This window comes from Chrysochloris asiatica, unplaced genomic scaffold (assembly GCF_000296735.1).
Source record: "Chrysochloris asiatica unplaced genomic scaffold, ChrAsi1.0 scaffold00140, whole genome shotgun sequence".
In the NCBI taxonomy this organism is placed as follows: domain Eukaryota; kingdom Metazoa; phylum Chordata; class Mammalia; order Afrosoricida; family Chrysochloridae; genus Chrysochloris; species Chrysochloris asiatica.
Window position 1 is genome coordinate 5,643,018 of NW_006408658.1, and position 17,115 is coordinate 5,660,132.

The 17,115-nt window shown below is 39.1% G+C and overlaps 1 protein-coding gene across 1 annotated transcript; it reads left to right on the top strand.

The window, feature by feature from the left end:
* The first annotated feature begins 11,309 nt into the window (after positions 1–11,309).
* LOC102830009 (putative olfactory receptor 52P1-like) lies at positions 11,310–12,257 on the top strand. Its single transcript, XM_006870374.1, has one exon. It carries the CDS (start codon positions 11,310–11,312, stop codon positions 12,255–12,257), a length of 948 nt encoding a protein of 315 aa, XP_006870436.1.
* Positions 12,258–17,115: the final 4,858 nt, after the last annotated feature.

Consider the following 17,115-nt stretch of genomic DNA (forward strand, 5'->3'; position numbering starts at 1 on the left):
AACTTTTAAGAATCACTTATATGAAAGAGCTTTAAAAAGTTTGTGGAAAACAGAATTCAAAGGTAATGAATGAAACTTTCCACAAACTTTTTGGAAGCTCCCTCATATGTTTAAAATTGAGCCCCCACATCTGTAATCAAAGATAGTATCCATATCTCTCATGCCCATCTTACAGAGTTTTAGTGAAAAAAGATGAATCATATATGAGAAAGACTTAGTAAACTGTAAAGCAATACACAAATACTATTTGTCATTACTATCTCCCTCTTGCCATGTAATTCTGCCCTTTTGTCTAAACATGCTAATTTTGGTTATCATCAATACAATCTTTTCCTCCTTGGCCTAATCTACTTCTCTATAATACTCCTTAACTCTGCTCACCTATTAAAAAAAAACTTGCTTTAAGAAGTTGGTAGATTTTTTTCCCCTGGAGCAGTTGGGTGATTTCAAACTGTTGACACAACACATAGTTTACTTCCCTGCTGACAACCATTTATGGGATCCCAATTCTATAAGAAAAATAAAAAGTACTAGACATCTTTACAAGGAGGTCTGGTAGTGTTACAAGTTGGACTGTCAACCACAATGTCAGCAGTTCAAAACTACTTATTATTCCACAGTAGAAAGATGAGGCTTCCTGTTCCCATAAAGATTTACAGCCTCAGAAATCCTACGAAGGGTCACTATGACTTGAAACGGACTCCATGACACCCCCACCACCAGACACCCTAACAAGCTTCTTCCTTCCTAAATTGTTAGCTTCACCTGCTCTCAAGCAGTCTTATGTTTGCTAAGTGCGCTGTCTTCCTTAATTCCCATATGCTCCTGCTGAACATCACTGGCCTCCAGTTTAATTGCCCACACACCTCAGTCTCACAACTTACCTATTCTGTTTAAGATGCCTAATGATTCATCAGACTTCTTTCTTTTTGGTGTCCTCTGTTCTTCTGACCCACTTTTGGCTCAAGGTGGTCTCACCTTCTGGATGAAGTTCAATTCTTAGTATGTTCTGCAGGTTTCAAGAAAAAAATGAATTCCATGCTCCTCTTAGCTAAGAAAAGAGTAGAAAAGAGGGAATTGAAAAAGGAAGATCTGGCTTTATCCTTATAATATATTTCTCTTTTCCCAAAAGAAAAATTAAAAGCAGTGCTATCCCTGAGGAACAGAATGGCTATTCTCTTATTTAGAGGTGACTCCAGGGGCCTTCTCCGCCTCAGTCTTCAGTCTGCAGTGTGGGGGGAGGGGGGGCAAAGTGGGGGCGGAGGACCCAACAGCCAGCCCCTGTCTTTCTACAGATACTACTCTCTTCCCATTGTATACCTTTCAATCATGTCTTCCTCGAGGCAGAGTTTCAGTAATCTCTTCACTTAACCTTCCTTCCCTGTAGTACAAACTGACAAATAGTACCTTCTTAGAATATACAGATGAATGTTTATCTTATATGTGTTCTGGTTATGACTTGGAAAGTGAGATTTAATCATAACTAGTAGAGGCTATTTATTATTATTTGTGTTTAATCTGGTTTGCTTTGAGGTTTGGTATTTTGTTTCATTTTATGTTCAGATAGGTGCGTGACATACTAGATAGAGCTGCAGATGAAGGTATAGGTGTGCATCTAAGTTAAGTACCAATTATGACCTCTCTATTCCTTGAATTGTTTTCTAATCTATGAAGTGAGATCAATAATCCTGGTCCTAATCCTCACAGGATCAGGGAGAGTATCCAATGAGATAATTGAGGAATAATTATAAATTTTAATATTAATTATTGCTCATAAATTATTCATTATTAATGATAATACTGAAGGGTAATACGTTTTTCATATGACTGAAGATTTGGGAAATATTAATATATTAAGAAATTTACAAGAAAATGCACAAAACAATGAACTTGGCACAGGACCGTATGCAGAACAAAGAAACCAGCAACCCACAAACAAACACACACACACACACAAACCCCAGCAAAATGAATGGAGTGAATTCATACCTGCTGATAATTATGCTGAATGTCAATGTATTAAATGCACTGGTCAAGCAACATAGAGTAGCAAAATGGATAAGAAAGCAGGACCCTTCAATATGCTGTCTACAAGAGACCCACCTCACACACAAACACAAAAATAGATTTAAAAATTAAAGGATAAAAAAATACATCAAGCTAATTACAATCAAAACCAAGCAGGAATAGCAATATTAATCTCTGAGAAAATAAACTTTAAGGCAAAAACAGCATAAGAGACAAACAAGGACATTATCTCATGATTAAAGGGTCAATTGAACAAGAAGATATAACCATAATGAATAGCTATGTCTCCAATTAAACAACCTCAAAATACATAAAAAAGAAAGAAATAGACAATGCTATAATAATAGTTGTTGATGTTAAGTGCCGTCAATTCAGTTCTGACCAATAGCAACCCTGCATAGGTTTCCTAGGAGCAGATAATGGGTTTGAACCACAAACCTTGCAGTTCAATTTGACCTTGCAATTCTGCATTATCATGCAGTGCCGCAGATGTTAATACACCACTCTAGAAAAAGGACAGAACAACCAGAAAGAAACTCAACAAGGAAAAAGAGGAACTGAAAAAACATAACCAATCAACTTGATCTCACAGATTTGTACTGAGCATTCAACTCAAGAACAACACAGTACACATTCTTTTCCAGCACATGGAACATTCTCCAGAATATACCAGGTGTTAGGCTAAAAGACAAATCTCAAAAAATTTTAAATCATCAAAATACTACTAAGTATCTTCTTAGATCACAATGACATTAAATTAGAAATGTTGTTGTTATTAAGTGCCATCGAGTAGGTTCTGACCCATAGCAACCCTCTGGAGGGTTTCCAAGGAGCGACTGGTGAGCTTGAAACACCAACCTTGCAGTTCAAACTGACTGTGCAGTCTAGCGCACTAACCCACAGCACCACACCAGGACTCCAAAATTGCAAATGAACAATAGGAAAATCAAGTAAATGGGATAAAATACATGGAAACTGAATAACACCCTGTTTAAAAGCTACTGGGAAGTAGAACAAATTTTTTAAATAATAATAATAATACTTGAATCTTATGAGAACAAAAAGCAACATATGAAACCTTTGGGACAGAGCAAAGGCAGTGCTGGGAGGGCAAACTGTAGCAATAAAAACTCACATTCTAAAACAAGAAAGAAACAAAATCATCACAGTAACACGACATCTCCTACAATTAGAAAAGACCAGCAAAGTAAGCCTATAGTCACCAGAATAAAAGAAATAATAAAGAAATAAATGAGATAGAAAACAGATAAACTGTAGAAACAATCAACAAGACAAGAAGCTGGTTCTTTGAAAGAATTAATAAACTCCACAGACCATTAGCAAGTCTAACAGAAGAAAAAAGGGAAAAGATGCAAATAACACACATAGAAACCATATAGGTGACATCACAACAGAGCCATGGAAATAAAAAAGAGAATAACAGAATACTGTGAAGAGTTGACCTCCAACAAATTTGAAAATTTAAAAGAAATGGATACATTTTTAGAAAAACACTACCTACCTAAAATAATATGGAGTGAATTAGAAATCTTAAACAGATCTATAACAAAAGAAGAAATTGATTAGGTCATTAAAAGTCTCACAATCATTAGCCACTGTTGTTGTTAAGTGCGGTTGAGTCCGTTCTGACTCATAGAGACCTTGAGATTCAAATGACATTGCAGTCCAGTAGAGATGTAAATCAAAATAACAATGAGATATCATCTTACACAAACATTAACAGTGAATTAAAAAAAAAACAACAACACAGAAAACAATTGCTGCTGAGGGTGTGGAGAGACTGGGACCCTCCTGCATTGATGACAGGACTGTAAAATGGTTCAACCACTCTGGTGATTCTTCATATCAGAAATAGAAATACCTTATGACCCAGCAATCCCTCTACTTGGTATATATCTACAAGAAATACTCGCCAGGAGACAAATAGATATATACATACTGATGTTCATGGCAACGCGATTCACAATAGCAAAAAGATGGAGACAGCCTAAGTGCCCAACAATGGAAGAATGGACAAACAAACATTGGTACACACAATGGAATACTATGCAACCTTGAAGACTAACAATGAATCTGTGAAACACTTCATAACTTGAATGAACCTGGAGCACATTATGCTGAGTGAGATTAGTCGATCACACTGGACAACAACCGTTGTATTAGACCATTATTGTAAAAGTTTAAGAAAAGATTTCCAGACTAAAAGATACATTCATTGATGGTTACAAGGTTGGTAGGGATGGGAGAGTAACCCAGAGGCTAGAGGGTAGATACATGTTAACTTGGATGACTGGGAGGGCAATATAAAAGAAGGTTGTTGTTGTTAGGTGCCATCAAGTTGACACTGACTCTTAGTAGCCCTATGCATGACAGAACAAACCACTGGCCAGTTCTGCATCAACCTCACAATCATTGCTACATTTGAACCCATTGCTACTGTCACCATGCCAATCCATCTCGTTGAGGGCTTTCCTCTTTTTCTCTGACCCTTCTCTTTACCAAACATGATATCCTTCTCCAGAGACTGGTCCCTCCTGATAATATGTTTAAAGTACGAGACATGAAGTCCGGTTACCTTGGCTTCTAAAGAGTATTAATGGCACTTCTTCCAACACAGGGAGATATGCATTGACTAAAGGGGATAGATGTAAATAGTGATATATACACAGTCCTGGAACAACTGTATTCTGAGCATAGGTACGTGGATCGAGACATAGGCTGAATGGGTATGGGAAGAAGAGTGAGATATATATATATTCAACAAATATATGAGTCTGTAAGAAAAAAATGAAACATTCTTTTATGGTTGCCAGGGGTGGGAGGAATGGGAGAATAGTTCACTGCTTATAGGGTAGATAACCATGTTAACATATTTCCTATGTTATAAGGTAGATAACATGTTAACTTGGATGACTGGAAGGGCAACATACAAGAAAGGAATGGGCAATATACAAGAAGAGGGACGTTGGCAGAAGTATGAGGAAAACAGGTGAAGACACAGAGGGATATACAAGGGCTAAAGGTGATAGAAGTAAATAGCGATACATATATAGTCTCGGAACAATAGTCTGTAGGTAGATACATGGACAGAGACTTATGCTGAATGATTATGGGAAGAACAGTAGTATGTGTGTTTATGTGTACATATGTATGTATGTATGTACATGTATTGTTGTTGTTAATTGCTGTCGAGTCAATTCCAACCCATAGTGAGCCTGTATAGGGTTTCCAAGGAGTAGCTGGTGAGCTTGAACCACCAACCTTGTAGTTCAAAGTGACTATGCAGTTCAATGTACTAATCCACAGTGCCACATCAGGACTCCACGCATATGTATATATTATTGTTGTTGTTAAGTGCCATCGAGTCGGTTGCAACCCATAGCAACCCTTAGCTTGAACCACCCATAGCTTGAACCCATAGCTTGAACCACCGACCTTGCAGTTCAAATGACTTTGCAGTCTGATGCATTAGCCCACAGCACCACACCATGATTCCATGTATATAGTTGTTCATATGGATATGTATAGTTGTGTTGTTAAGTGCTGTCAAGTAGGTTTCAACTCATAGCAAGCCTATAGAGGGTTTCCAAGGAACAGCTGATGAGTTGGAATCACTGACCTTGTGGTTCAAACCGATCTTGCAGTTCAGCGCTTTAACCCACAGCACCACACCAGGACTCTATATGTATATGTACGTATACATTTAAATGTCCCACAGACACAAAAGTGTGAAAGAGGAAATTGGTACATGAGTATTTACCTTTCCTGCAATACCACTACGAATGTGGTGGTGCATATAGCAGCAAAATGATGAAAACTAGATATTATCAATCATCTTAAGGCAATGAGCAGCTGAGCCTCGGGGCTCAGGACCATAGTCTAAGGGAACACCATGGTCAACTGGCACAACATAGTACACAAAGACAATGTTCTGGGATATTAAAAGCTCATGAGTGGCCATCTAAGGTGCAGCTACTAGCCTCTCCATGTGTGGAAGAAAGAAGAGTGATGAGAACTGAAGATGCTTGGAATGAACTTGTCCAATGGACTAATGGAACATGTGAACATCAATCTCCACAACCCTGAGACTAGAACCAGATGCTGCTGAGCAACCACTACCAATTTACCTGAATGGGATCACATCAGAAGGTCCTGGAGACTGTAGCATAATGTGTGGGACAAAATGAAAAATTATTAAATAAATCATTTAAAAGGCCACACTTATTGGTCAGAAAGAGACTGGAGAAACCTGAGACTGTGGCCCTCAACCATCCTTCAGGTCTGAAAAGGAACACACCCTCTTTCAGCCAAGCAGTAGCTAGGGATATAGGAGGACCAACACCAGTAAGCTATGCTCACTGTCAATAACAGAACAGTCAGCCATTCAAAATCAAAGGGGCAACATGTACCTAAGGACAATGGGGAAGGGATGGGAAAGTGGTGGAAGGGAAATAGAAGCCACTGGGAGGAAGCAGACGACTGTTGTTCCACAGAGGGCATTGCAATCACTGAGATGAAAAAGGGGTATGATTTGTTGAATGTAAAACTGCTGACCTTGTCTGTAAACCTTCACTCAATTCACAATAAAAAATTAAAAAAAAAAAAAAAAGAATCAGTTACTGAAAGCCCTATGAAGCACATTTCTAAGGGGACACACATGGGATTGCCACTAGCCTGGATTGACTCAAAGGCAGTTTTGTTATGTTTAAATTGAGGGTTTATAATATGCCAGACAATACTGTATGCTAAACGCCTTGGGATCCTGGTGTGGCATTGTGGGTTAATGCACTGATCTGCAAAGTCAGTTTGAACTGCAAGATCAACGGTTCAAGCTCACCAGCCACTCCTCAGAAATCCTATTCAAGGTTTCTATGAGTTGGAATTGACTTAACGGCACTTTACAACAACAACAGCATACTAAATGTTTTAGCTGCAAGGTCAGCAGTTCAAACCCACCAGCTGCTCCTCAGAAACCCTATACAGGATGGCTATAAATCAGAATTGATTAAACAGGATTTAGCAACATACTAAATGTCTTACACATAATCTATCATATAGTATCTAACAACAGCCCAGAAGGTAAGTAATATATGCCCCATTTTGCAGATGGGGAACAAGAAACTAAGAGGTATTACTTAGACACCACACCAGAACATTTAAAGTAGACTATGGTACACAAATGTAGTCCTGGTGTGGCGCTGTGGGCTAATGTGTCAGACTGCAAAGTCTTTTGAACTACAAGATCAGTGGCTCAAGCTCACCAGATGCTCCTTGGAAACCCTATACAGGGTCACTATGGGTTGGAACCAACTCAACGACACTTAACAACAACAAAAACTTAGCATACAAATAGCACATGATAAGCTGTCTAGAGGATAAAAGGAGAGAAAAGACATTCATTGTGACTTAAAGTATTAAAGATTTGTGAAGATTTTTACTAAACTGGACTCCAGTGGTTCTCAGAACATTTCCATTGTCCTTTGCCTGCCTTGTTTTACACGTGCTATCATCTCTCTCCAGTGTGTCCCTCCCTCCAAGTCCACCTTATACAAGGGAGTTTCAAATATTTCGTGGAAAAAAATGGAATTAAAATATCATGGAATTTTTCCACAAACTTTTTAAAGCCCCTTAGTACTTCTAAGTTCTAAAATCCTTGATTATCTATTTACAGAGCTAACGTCCCTTCATACAAATGAGACTCTTTTCTTTCATTTGTCTACATATAGTTCATTCAATTATAATTCATTTTTATATGTCTGCTCATTCTCCAAGTCCAACGGTGAGTTTCTTAAAACAGGGCACAATCCTTCATCTGCTTACCCTAACATCTGGTATAGTCATTTGTACATAGAATGATCACTGAATTGAATAAAATAATAAAATAACAATTCAAACATCTTACTGAATGCTTGGCATAGACAAGGCAAAATGATTCATACTTTGCATGTATCATCTCATCTAATCTCACCAGCTCCTTATTTTACAGATGAAGAGCTAATATTCAGAGAAGTTAAGTAGCTTGTCCAAAAAAACCAAATATTTGGGGTGGAGAGAAGGGTCCAGGTCAAAAAATAAAATTAGCAAAGTATCCCAAAATGTGTTCCTATGCTAAAATGTCTTTTGGATTATTTATGATAGGGAACTCTCCGCTTACACCCTTCCTAACTGCACTGAACTCTCAAGGTAGATCTTCTTTGCTATCCTATAATTTCCTCCTTAATCAAGGCCCTAATTTCCTAGCCCCACTTCGCTGCTTCTTTCTAGAATCCCAGAGATCTTTTTAGTGTCTCCAGGGACTCTCCACTTTCAGCTGGGACTCTCATAACAAAATAAATGCTCCAACTCTTTTGCTCACTCACACTCTAAATCCTGCAGGACCTGAGATTCTACTCTTACTCCCTGATGCTAGATATGGTAAGGTGGCCCATGTGCTCAACCCTTCAATAGATACACTGTGAGCAGACCAAAGAACTCACCACCAATAAGATAATTTCTTCACTGAGGTGGTCTCCCCTTCAAATAACAGGCAAATTATACTTTTTGACCACTTCTGTGTGCCAAGTAATGTAATTGGCTCTTTATGAGTATTTTCCATGATAATCTTGGTTTGGAAGTTATTTGATAGGCAATGAAGTAAGACTTAACCTCTCCAGGTCACAGGTGAGAAATTAGGTTGAGAGAGGTTAGGTGATTTTAACAAGATCACACAGTTGATAAATGGTAGAGCTGGATTTGGATTGACCTGCGCTTGGTTTTTTATTCAAGAGTACTGACTTCTTGGCAGGTGGCTTTCAGATGCTCATAAGCACATATGGGAATGGGATGAAGAATTTGTTCTTTTCTTTTTGAGGCAGACTTTTTCCTAGTATTTGAACTTTTATTACATATTTTAGGTAAGATCTTTCCTATACAAAATGCCAGGATACAAACTAGGGTTATTCTGTAAGAGTTATCTGGAGAGGGCTGGGAATCTTTCCTTGTCTGACCCCAAGAATTTGTATAGAATAGGTTGAGGGAGTCTAAACCTCTAAGTCCTCACTTTGACTTCTTTTCTGGATGCTGGGCATATTGTGCCCAGCTTGGGCTCTTTCAACTTCTGTTTTACCATCTGTGTGAATGGAAATGGGGCAGGGGAGTCAAGGAGGGAGTGAGAATTTAAGTTCCTTGAGTGGCAGTAGGAACTAAGGAGACCTGATTCAATTGTGAAAATGCAAAGGTGGAAGAGAAGGAAGGGAGAAAAAGCCTGGTTGTCCCAGTAATGACCGCATTATTCAGCTCTTGATTCTCCACAGCAAAGGAAGAGCACTGAAGCATGGAAATCCCCAAAACAATGCTTAACTTCCCTCTGGGGACCTTTGAACCCAGGCTGGGTGTTAGAAACACAGAGAGAGGTGTAGCACCCAAAGACAAACAGGACACACATGGAAGAGGGGACGATGAGACAAAAAGAGGTGAAATCATTTATTCAGTATCTTAGTGACAATTAGAGTTAGTATCCAGTCCCAAATTCTGATCCAAAGTTCCTTCCCCATATCACATTAGAGTCCTTACTCTTTCCCTTCCTTCCTCTTTCCCAAAGCAGTTTCATAGAACCTCTGGGTGTGGGTACGTGATAAGGATTGCAGAGATTATTGCATTTTAAGATTGTTGTTGTTGTTGTGAAATGCCGTCGAGTCGGTTCCGACCCATAGCAATCCTGTATAGGGTTTCTGAGAAGCAGGTGGTGATCTTGAACCGCTGACCTTGCAGTTCAAATGACTTTGCGTCTGGTGCATTAACCCACAGCCCCACACATTTTAAGATAGGGAGTGGAAATCAGCTATCCCCATTGGGTCCATTGGGAGCATTGTGGCTCTGTCGGCTAAGCACTGGACTGCTAAACACAAGGTCCACAATTTGAGCTCAGCAGTCACTCCAGACAAGAAAGATGAGGTTTTCTGTCCTGCAAAGAATCCTAGTCTTAGAAATCCTATAGAGAGTCATTATGAGTCATAACCAACTTGATGGAACAGAACACCTTAACAACACAGGATCCAACTGGTTTCACTAGCTCTGTTCAACTGGCAACCAGAGCACAGTTACATACCATGACAAGCTCTTACAAGAAATGCATTTCTCTCTTTTTCTTTCTACATTTTTACCCTCTCCTAGGTTTCTTTCCGGCCTTTCTCATATTTCCCTTTTATCTTTATCTCCTTTCTCTTTCCACTTTTTTGTTTGCTCTTCCCTTCTTTCCCAAATTGTCATTTACTAACTAGACACTGGACAAGATACAAATGAGAAGGTACACATATGAGAGGGAATATTCAGGTACACAGAGTGTGTGTACTGAGGAGATGGGGTGGAGATGTGCTCGGCACTGTCATTTGACCAATCTTGGTCTCCACATCTGCTTACAGGAAATGATGCCATGTTCCCAGTGACTAAAATTCACTCCCATCCTCTTTCCTGCACACCTTTCATTTCCTGAGAGAATATGCTTTGTATGTAGTCATCTCTCTATTATTTTATCAGCTCACATATCATGACCTGATCAGCCTTTTCCGTCACTATTTGAACAAGTCTGCATGATTCCACCTGCTTCTATCAACATAGGACACCTGAAGCAAGCACTAAACACGAAGCAAATAAACTTAATGATTGTTGAAGACTGAAAGAGACTCAATCCTTACCATGTACTTGACTTTTCCAGTCAGAATCCAGGTTCTGACAATGGTATAAAAATCTGCCCCAGATCTCCCTTTCTTCCCTTCATTTCTCCATAGTTTTGATCTTCTTTCATTTGAGTCTGCCACCCAATATGGCTGGCCTTTGATCATCATGTCATCCTTATATTGTCACATGGGCATATGAATCAGGAGAAAATAACACTAGAGAACAGGCGGACAGGGTTTACAGACAGAAAGAAGAAACCTGCAAGAGTCTTTAGCCCTTCACCTTCACCATCATGAGGATTCTGCAGCCATCAAACGCACACCCTCCCTGTCAGTCTAGAGATCACTAAAGCAGACAGAATTGGCAAGGCATCTTTTGAATCTGGGGGATGGTAACTTCACAACCTGTCTTGCATCATTTCCCAATGCCCTACAATCTTCTCATCCTGGATATGTCTCATGAGGTCTAGCTCAAATTTTTCCATCTGCCATTTTAGTTTCAGTCACATCATAAGGATGAATCCCAGCTGCTTCATCTTCCAGGGGTTCCCAGGGCTCAGAGCAAGGCAGTAAGATCTTCTCTGTCCACCTGACTTTGGCCTAGCCATGCACCATGCAAATCATAGCCATCAGAACCCAGCCTCCTTCCTGCTCATGGGAATTCCTGGGCTGGAGGCATTTCACTTTTGGATTGCATTTCCCTTTTGCTCCATGTATGCCTTGGCAGTACTTGGGAACATAGCAGTGCTGCTGGTAGTACGCTCAGAGCCTACACTGCACCAGCCCATGTACCTATTCCTATGCATGCTGTCCATCATTGACCTGGTGCTCTGTACCTCCACTGTGCCCAAGCTCCTAGCACTCTTTTGGACAAAAGCTGCTGAAATTGCTTTTGGGGCTTGTGCTACCCAGATGTTCTTTATTCATGGCTTCTCAGCTGTAGAATCGGGCATCCTGCTTGCAATGGCCTTTGACCGCTACTTGGCCATCTGCCGGCCATTACACTATGGCTCACTACTGCCCCCAGTGGCTGTGGGCAAGCTGGGAGCTGCTGCTGTGCTCCGTGGCCTGGGGCTCATGACCCCACTCACCTGCTTACTGGCAAGGCTGAGCTACTGTAGCCGAGTGGTGGCCCACTCCTACTGTGAACATATGGCAGTAGTAAAGCTGGCTTGTGGGGGCACAAAACCAAATAATATCTATGGCATCACTGCTGCCACGCTTGTGGTAGGCACTGACTCCATCTGCATCGCTGTCTCCTATGCACTCATCCTGCGGGCTGTGTTAGCCCTCTCCTCCAAGGAGGCAAGGACCAAGACTTTTGGCACCTGTGGCTCCCATCTGGGTGTCATTCTGCTCTTCTACACACCTGGACTCTTCTCGTTCTACACACAGCGTTTTGGCCAGCATGTACCCCGGCATGTCCACATTCTTCTGGCTGACCTATACCTAATCGTGCCACCCATGCTCAATCCCATCATCTATGGCATGAAGACAAAGCAGATCCGAGATGGGGCTCTCCGACTACTGAAATGGAGCCCTAATCAATCATAAAGTCTTCAATACAGCCCTGAAGACCTACACTCTCCTTCTCTCAGCTTTGGGCACTATTTGGGATACGCATGACTCCCAGCATGACTCAAAGACAGAAACCCATCCTCACTAGCATCCTTGCTTTTACAGGGAGGCATAGCACAAGTCAGAAGGGGAAAAACAAACAAAGCGATTCTTCCTTCTGAGGTAGATATGGATAAAACACTCACGTAACCTCTGTCTAATAAGACAGTTTACCTAACAGCCTGATGATAACCTTCCAGAAAATCTTATCCTATTATTCTGACATGAAAACGATATGAATATTGGTCTGACAAAATGATTTCTCATACATAGGTAGGTGATACTACTCAGAGATACCTCTCAGTGAACACAGAGTGTGACTTAGGACACATACAAACACAGAGAGAATAAGAGACAGAGCATTAAGTCAGATAATGCTGTAACAACTGGATAGCTATTGTTTTTGTTGTTATGTGCCATGGAGTCAGTTCCGACTCATAGTGACCCTGTGCAGGGTTTCCAAGGCTGTAAATCCTTACGGGAGCAGAAAGCCTCATCTTTCACCCATGGAACAGCTGGTAGTTTTGAACTTCTGACCTTGCAGTTCACAGCCCGATTTGTAACCACTACGCTCTGGTAGCGTAGTGGTTACGAATCGGGCTGCGAACCTTAAGGTCAGCGGTTCGAAACTACCAGCTGCACCGCGGGAGAAAGATGAGGCTTTCTACTCCCGTAAAGATTTACACCCTCGGAAACCCTGTACAGGGTCGCTATGGGTCGGAACCAACTCGACGGCACTTAACAACAACAACAACAACGCTACTATAGACACAACAATAAATGAAGAAGAATCGTGGACAAATTATCCAAAAGAATAAGCATCAAATGCAATATCAGTTTAGGAAAGTTCTCTGGAAGATGAGCTTTGATGTTTTCATTGAGCATGTACTATGGGTTATTTTTGCTAAAATATAGACTTTATCAGGCCAAAAGTCCTTCTCGCAAGGTGACAATTCACCATTAGAAGAGACAAACATAAGGAGACAGTGACCAAACAGAATTAAACTATTATGATTAGGGTAAATGCAGGAACTGTGGGTACAGAGTAAGGACTAATTTGCTCAGAGGAAGTGAGGACCCACCTCTATAAAAGTATAAAAGGCCACTTCCTTCCAGATAACTTAAACTGACACCATCTAGATAATTTTTCCTTCATTCCAGGACTCAGCACACATGAGATTAATAGATTCAATTTTCTTAGGTTATCAGACAATCCAAGACCACAGACTGGCAAATAAAGTCAGGATATTTAACACAAACTATAAAGGAAGTTAAGAAGAAAGCTGACTACAGCTATTTGAGATTATACTGATTAATGTTTTAATTGATCCACACATCACATTTATATGCGCTATAACTTATGTAAACTAACATGCACATGTATTAAGTGTCTATTAAGTAAATCAGGAGAACTGGTGGGAGAAAAGACCTGGCGATCTGTTCCAGTAAAAATTACAGCCGAGAGCAGTTCTACTCTGTCCTACAGGGAATCTCTGAGTTATAATTAACATAACAGCATACAACAAAAGCAACATGAAGTTGATAGATTGATTATCTCTGACAAAAGTATATTCACCACCCCAACCAATAACTTCATAACCTCAGAAGATATTCCTTGTGCTTCTTTTCAGGCAATACTTCCACTCCCCAACTATTTGATTTTGATCACCTTGAACTAAATTTGTTGTTCCAGAAGTTCATATAATGAAATGATACAGAATGTTTTATTATATGAACTTCTAGAACAGCAAATTTACAACAGTTGTGTCCAACTGCTTCAGCCTACCATAAGGTTTTTGTGATTCATGCATGTTCATTGGTTTAAAAAAAAAAAAAAAATGCTTTCCTTTTTCATTGCTGAGTAATGTCTTATTATACGAATATACCAAAGTTAGTTTAACCATTAACCTCTTAGACACCCAAGATATTTCCCATTTTTGATTATTCTAAAAAAACAAAAGTTTCTATGAATATTGTTTATCCTAGAAATGGAATTTTTGAGCTACAGGACAGATGTGTGCCTAACTTTAATAGAATCTGCCAAATAATTCCAAAGAACCATTCTGTACTGTCACCAGGGATATATGACCATTCTCAGTTGTTCACTATCCTGGCCAGTGCTTGGTAATGTTGTTCATTTTAGCCATTGTGATTTTGACTTGTATTTACTTCATGATTAATGGCATTGAGCAACTTCTCATATATTCTCTGATCATGCATACGCTTATTTGAAAAGTTTCTTCAAGACATTTGTCCATTTTTATTGTTTTCTAGGTGTTTTTTTTTTTTTTATGATTTGTACTAGCTGTTAATGTATTCTGAATACAAATCACTTGCCAGGTATATGTAGTAAAAATATTTTATCTGATTTTTGGCTCGTATTTTTTATTTTCTTACTGGTATTCTTTGATGAAAAGACATTTTTAATTTTGATTAAGTTCAAGTCATCAATCTTACTCATAATTAGTACTCTGTTTTATAAATAACAGCTTTTAACGTCAGGTCCATGATTCAACACAAATGATACTTATGTATGGTATGAGTTGATGATATTGTTGTTTAGTGCCTTTGAGTTGATTCTGACTCCTAGTGACCCTGTACAGGATTTGCAAGAGCAGAAAGCTTATCTTTCTCCTGTGGGCTCGAACTACCAACCTTGTGGTTCACACTCAAGTGTTTACCATATGGATCCACTGCTCTCCATGGTATGAGAAGAGATCAAGATTTATTTTCTTCTCCTATAGGTATTCAGCTGTTATAATATTATTTGTTTAAAAGTCATTCTTTTCTGAACTAGTTTGCTTTGGCAATGTTGTAAAAAATCAACCACTTCTTTACTTGTGTATGTATTTCTAGATTCTTTTTTGTTTTGTTAATCTGTCTGTCTTTATGTCAATAAAGACTTGATGTTGTTGTTAAGTGCCATCCAGTCAGTTACTACTCATAACAACCCTATATAAAGTTTCCCAGGACCTTATGGTTCAAACCAATCTTGTGGTAGAATGCTTATCCTACAGCACCACACCAGGACTTTTTAGTAAGTCTCAAAATGAAGCCTTGCAAATCTGTAAACAATCTATTTTTCACAGTATTGTTATTGCCAGGTGCCATCCGGTAGGTATCGACTCATATCGATGCACAATAGAACCACACACTGATGGATCTGGCACCAACCTGACAACCATTGCTACACTTGAGCCCATTGTTGCTGCCACTGTGCCAATCCATCTCATTGGGGGTCTTCCTCTTTTTTGCTGACTTTCCAATTTACTAAGCATGATGTCCTTCTGTAGGTACTGGTCCTTTCTGGTAATATGTCTAAAGTATAATAGACAAAGTCTGGCCATCATGGCTTCGAAGGAGCATTCTTACTATACTTCCAACTGATTGGTTTGATCTTTTGGCAGTCTGTGGTACTTTTAATATTCTCCTCCAACACCATAACTCAAATGCATCAATTCTTCTAAGGTCTTCTTTATTCACTGTCCAACTTTCACATGCATATCAGATTATTGAAAATACCATGGCTTGGATTAGGCTCATCTTAGTCCTCAAACTGACATCTTTGCTCTTGAACACTTACAAGAGGTCTTGTGAAGCAGATGTGCCTAATGCAATATTTAGCTTGATTTCTTGATTGCTGCTTCCATGAGTATCGATGGCTGATCTGAGCAAAATGAATTCTTGGGCAACTTCAATCTGTTCTCCATTTATCATGATGCTATTTATTTTCCACAGTGAGTAGGGCTATTATATATAGGCTCTTTAAATTCTCTTTTACAATTTAGATTCAGTTTACTAATTTCTACAGAAATCACTACTAGGTTTTGACTGCATTATTTTAATTTCTTTTTCTTGTCTTACTCCACTGACTAAGACCTTCAACTAGAAGTAGTAAGACAGACATCCTTGTACTTGTATCTGATCTTTCAAGGGAAGGATTCAGTCTTTCATCATTAAATATTACTTAACTGTGAGTGTTTCATAGATATCCCTTATGAAGTTGAGAATATGCCCTTCTTTTCTTAGTTATTGAAAGGTTTTATCCAGAATGGTGCTGAATTTACTCAAATAATTTTTCTATACATATTTATATAATCATATGATTTTTTTCTCCTTCATTCTCTAATTCAGTGAGTTGTATTGATATATTTTTTAATGCTAAATTTCCTTACATCCCTGGTATAAATACCAATGACTCATAATATATTATCCTATTTAGACATTGCTGCATTTATTCTAATAATATCTTAATAAGAATATTTGTGTGTGTTCATGAAATATATTGGTCTTATAATTTTCTTTCTTTTAATGTCCTTATCAGGTTTGTATATTAGGATTTTGTTTGCTCATAAATTTATTGGAAAATATTTCCTTCTACTCTATTTTCTGAAATAAAATTCCATCAAATTCGTTTCCAAGGAGTGGCTAGTGGGTTTAAACAACCAAACTTTTAGTTGTCATTTGTTGTTAGGTGCCATTGAGTCAGTTCCAACCCATAGTGACCCTACGTACAATAAAACAAAACACTACCTGGTCCTGTGCCATTCTTAAAATTGCTACTACACTTGAGCCCATTGCTGCTGCCACTGTGCCAATCCATCATGATCTCTTCTGTTAATATGTCTGAAGTATGGGAGACGTAGTTTGGCCATCTTGGATTCTAAGGAGCACTCTGGTTGTACCCCTTCCACCACAGATTTTTTTTTTTCTTATGACAGCCCATGGTACCTTTAATATTCTTCTCCAACACAATAACTCAACTGCATCAATTCTTCTATCATCTTTCTTAACA

Coding starts and splice junctions, on each gene's coding strand:
- LOC102830009 (XM_006870374.1), top strand. CDS start 11,310: ATGCACCATGCAAATCATAGCCATCAGAACCCAGCCTCCTTCCTGCTC.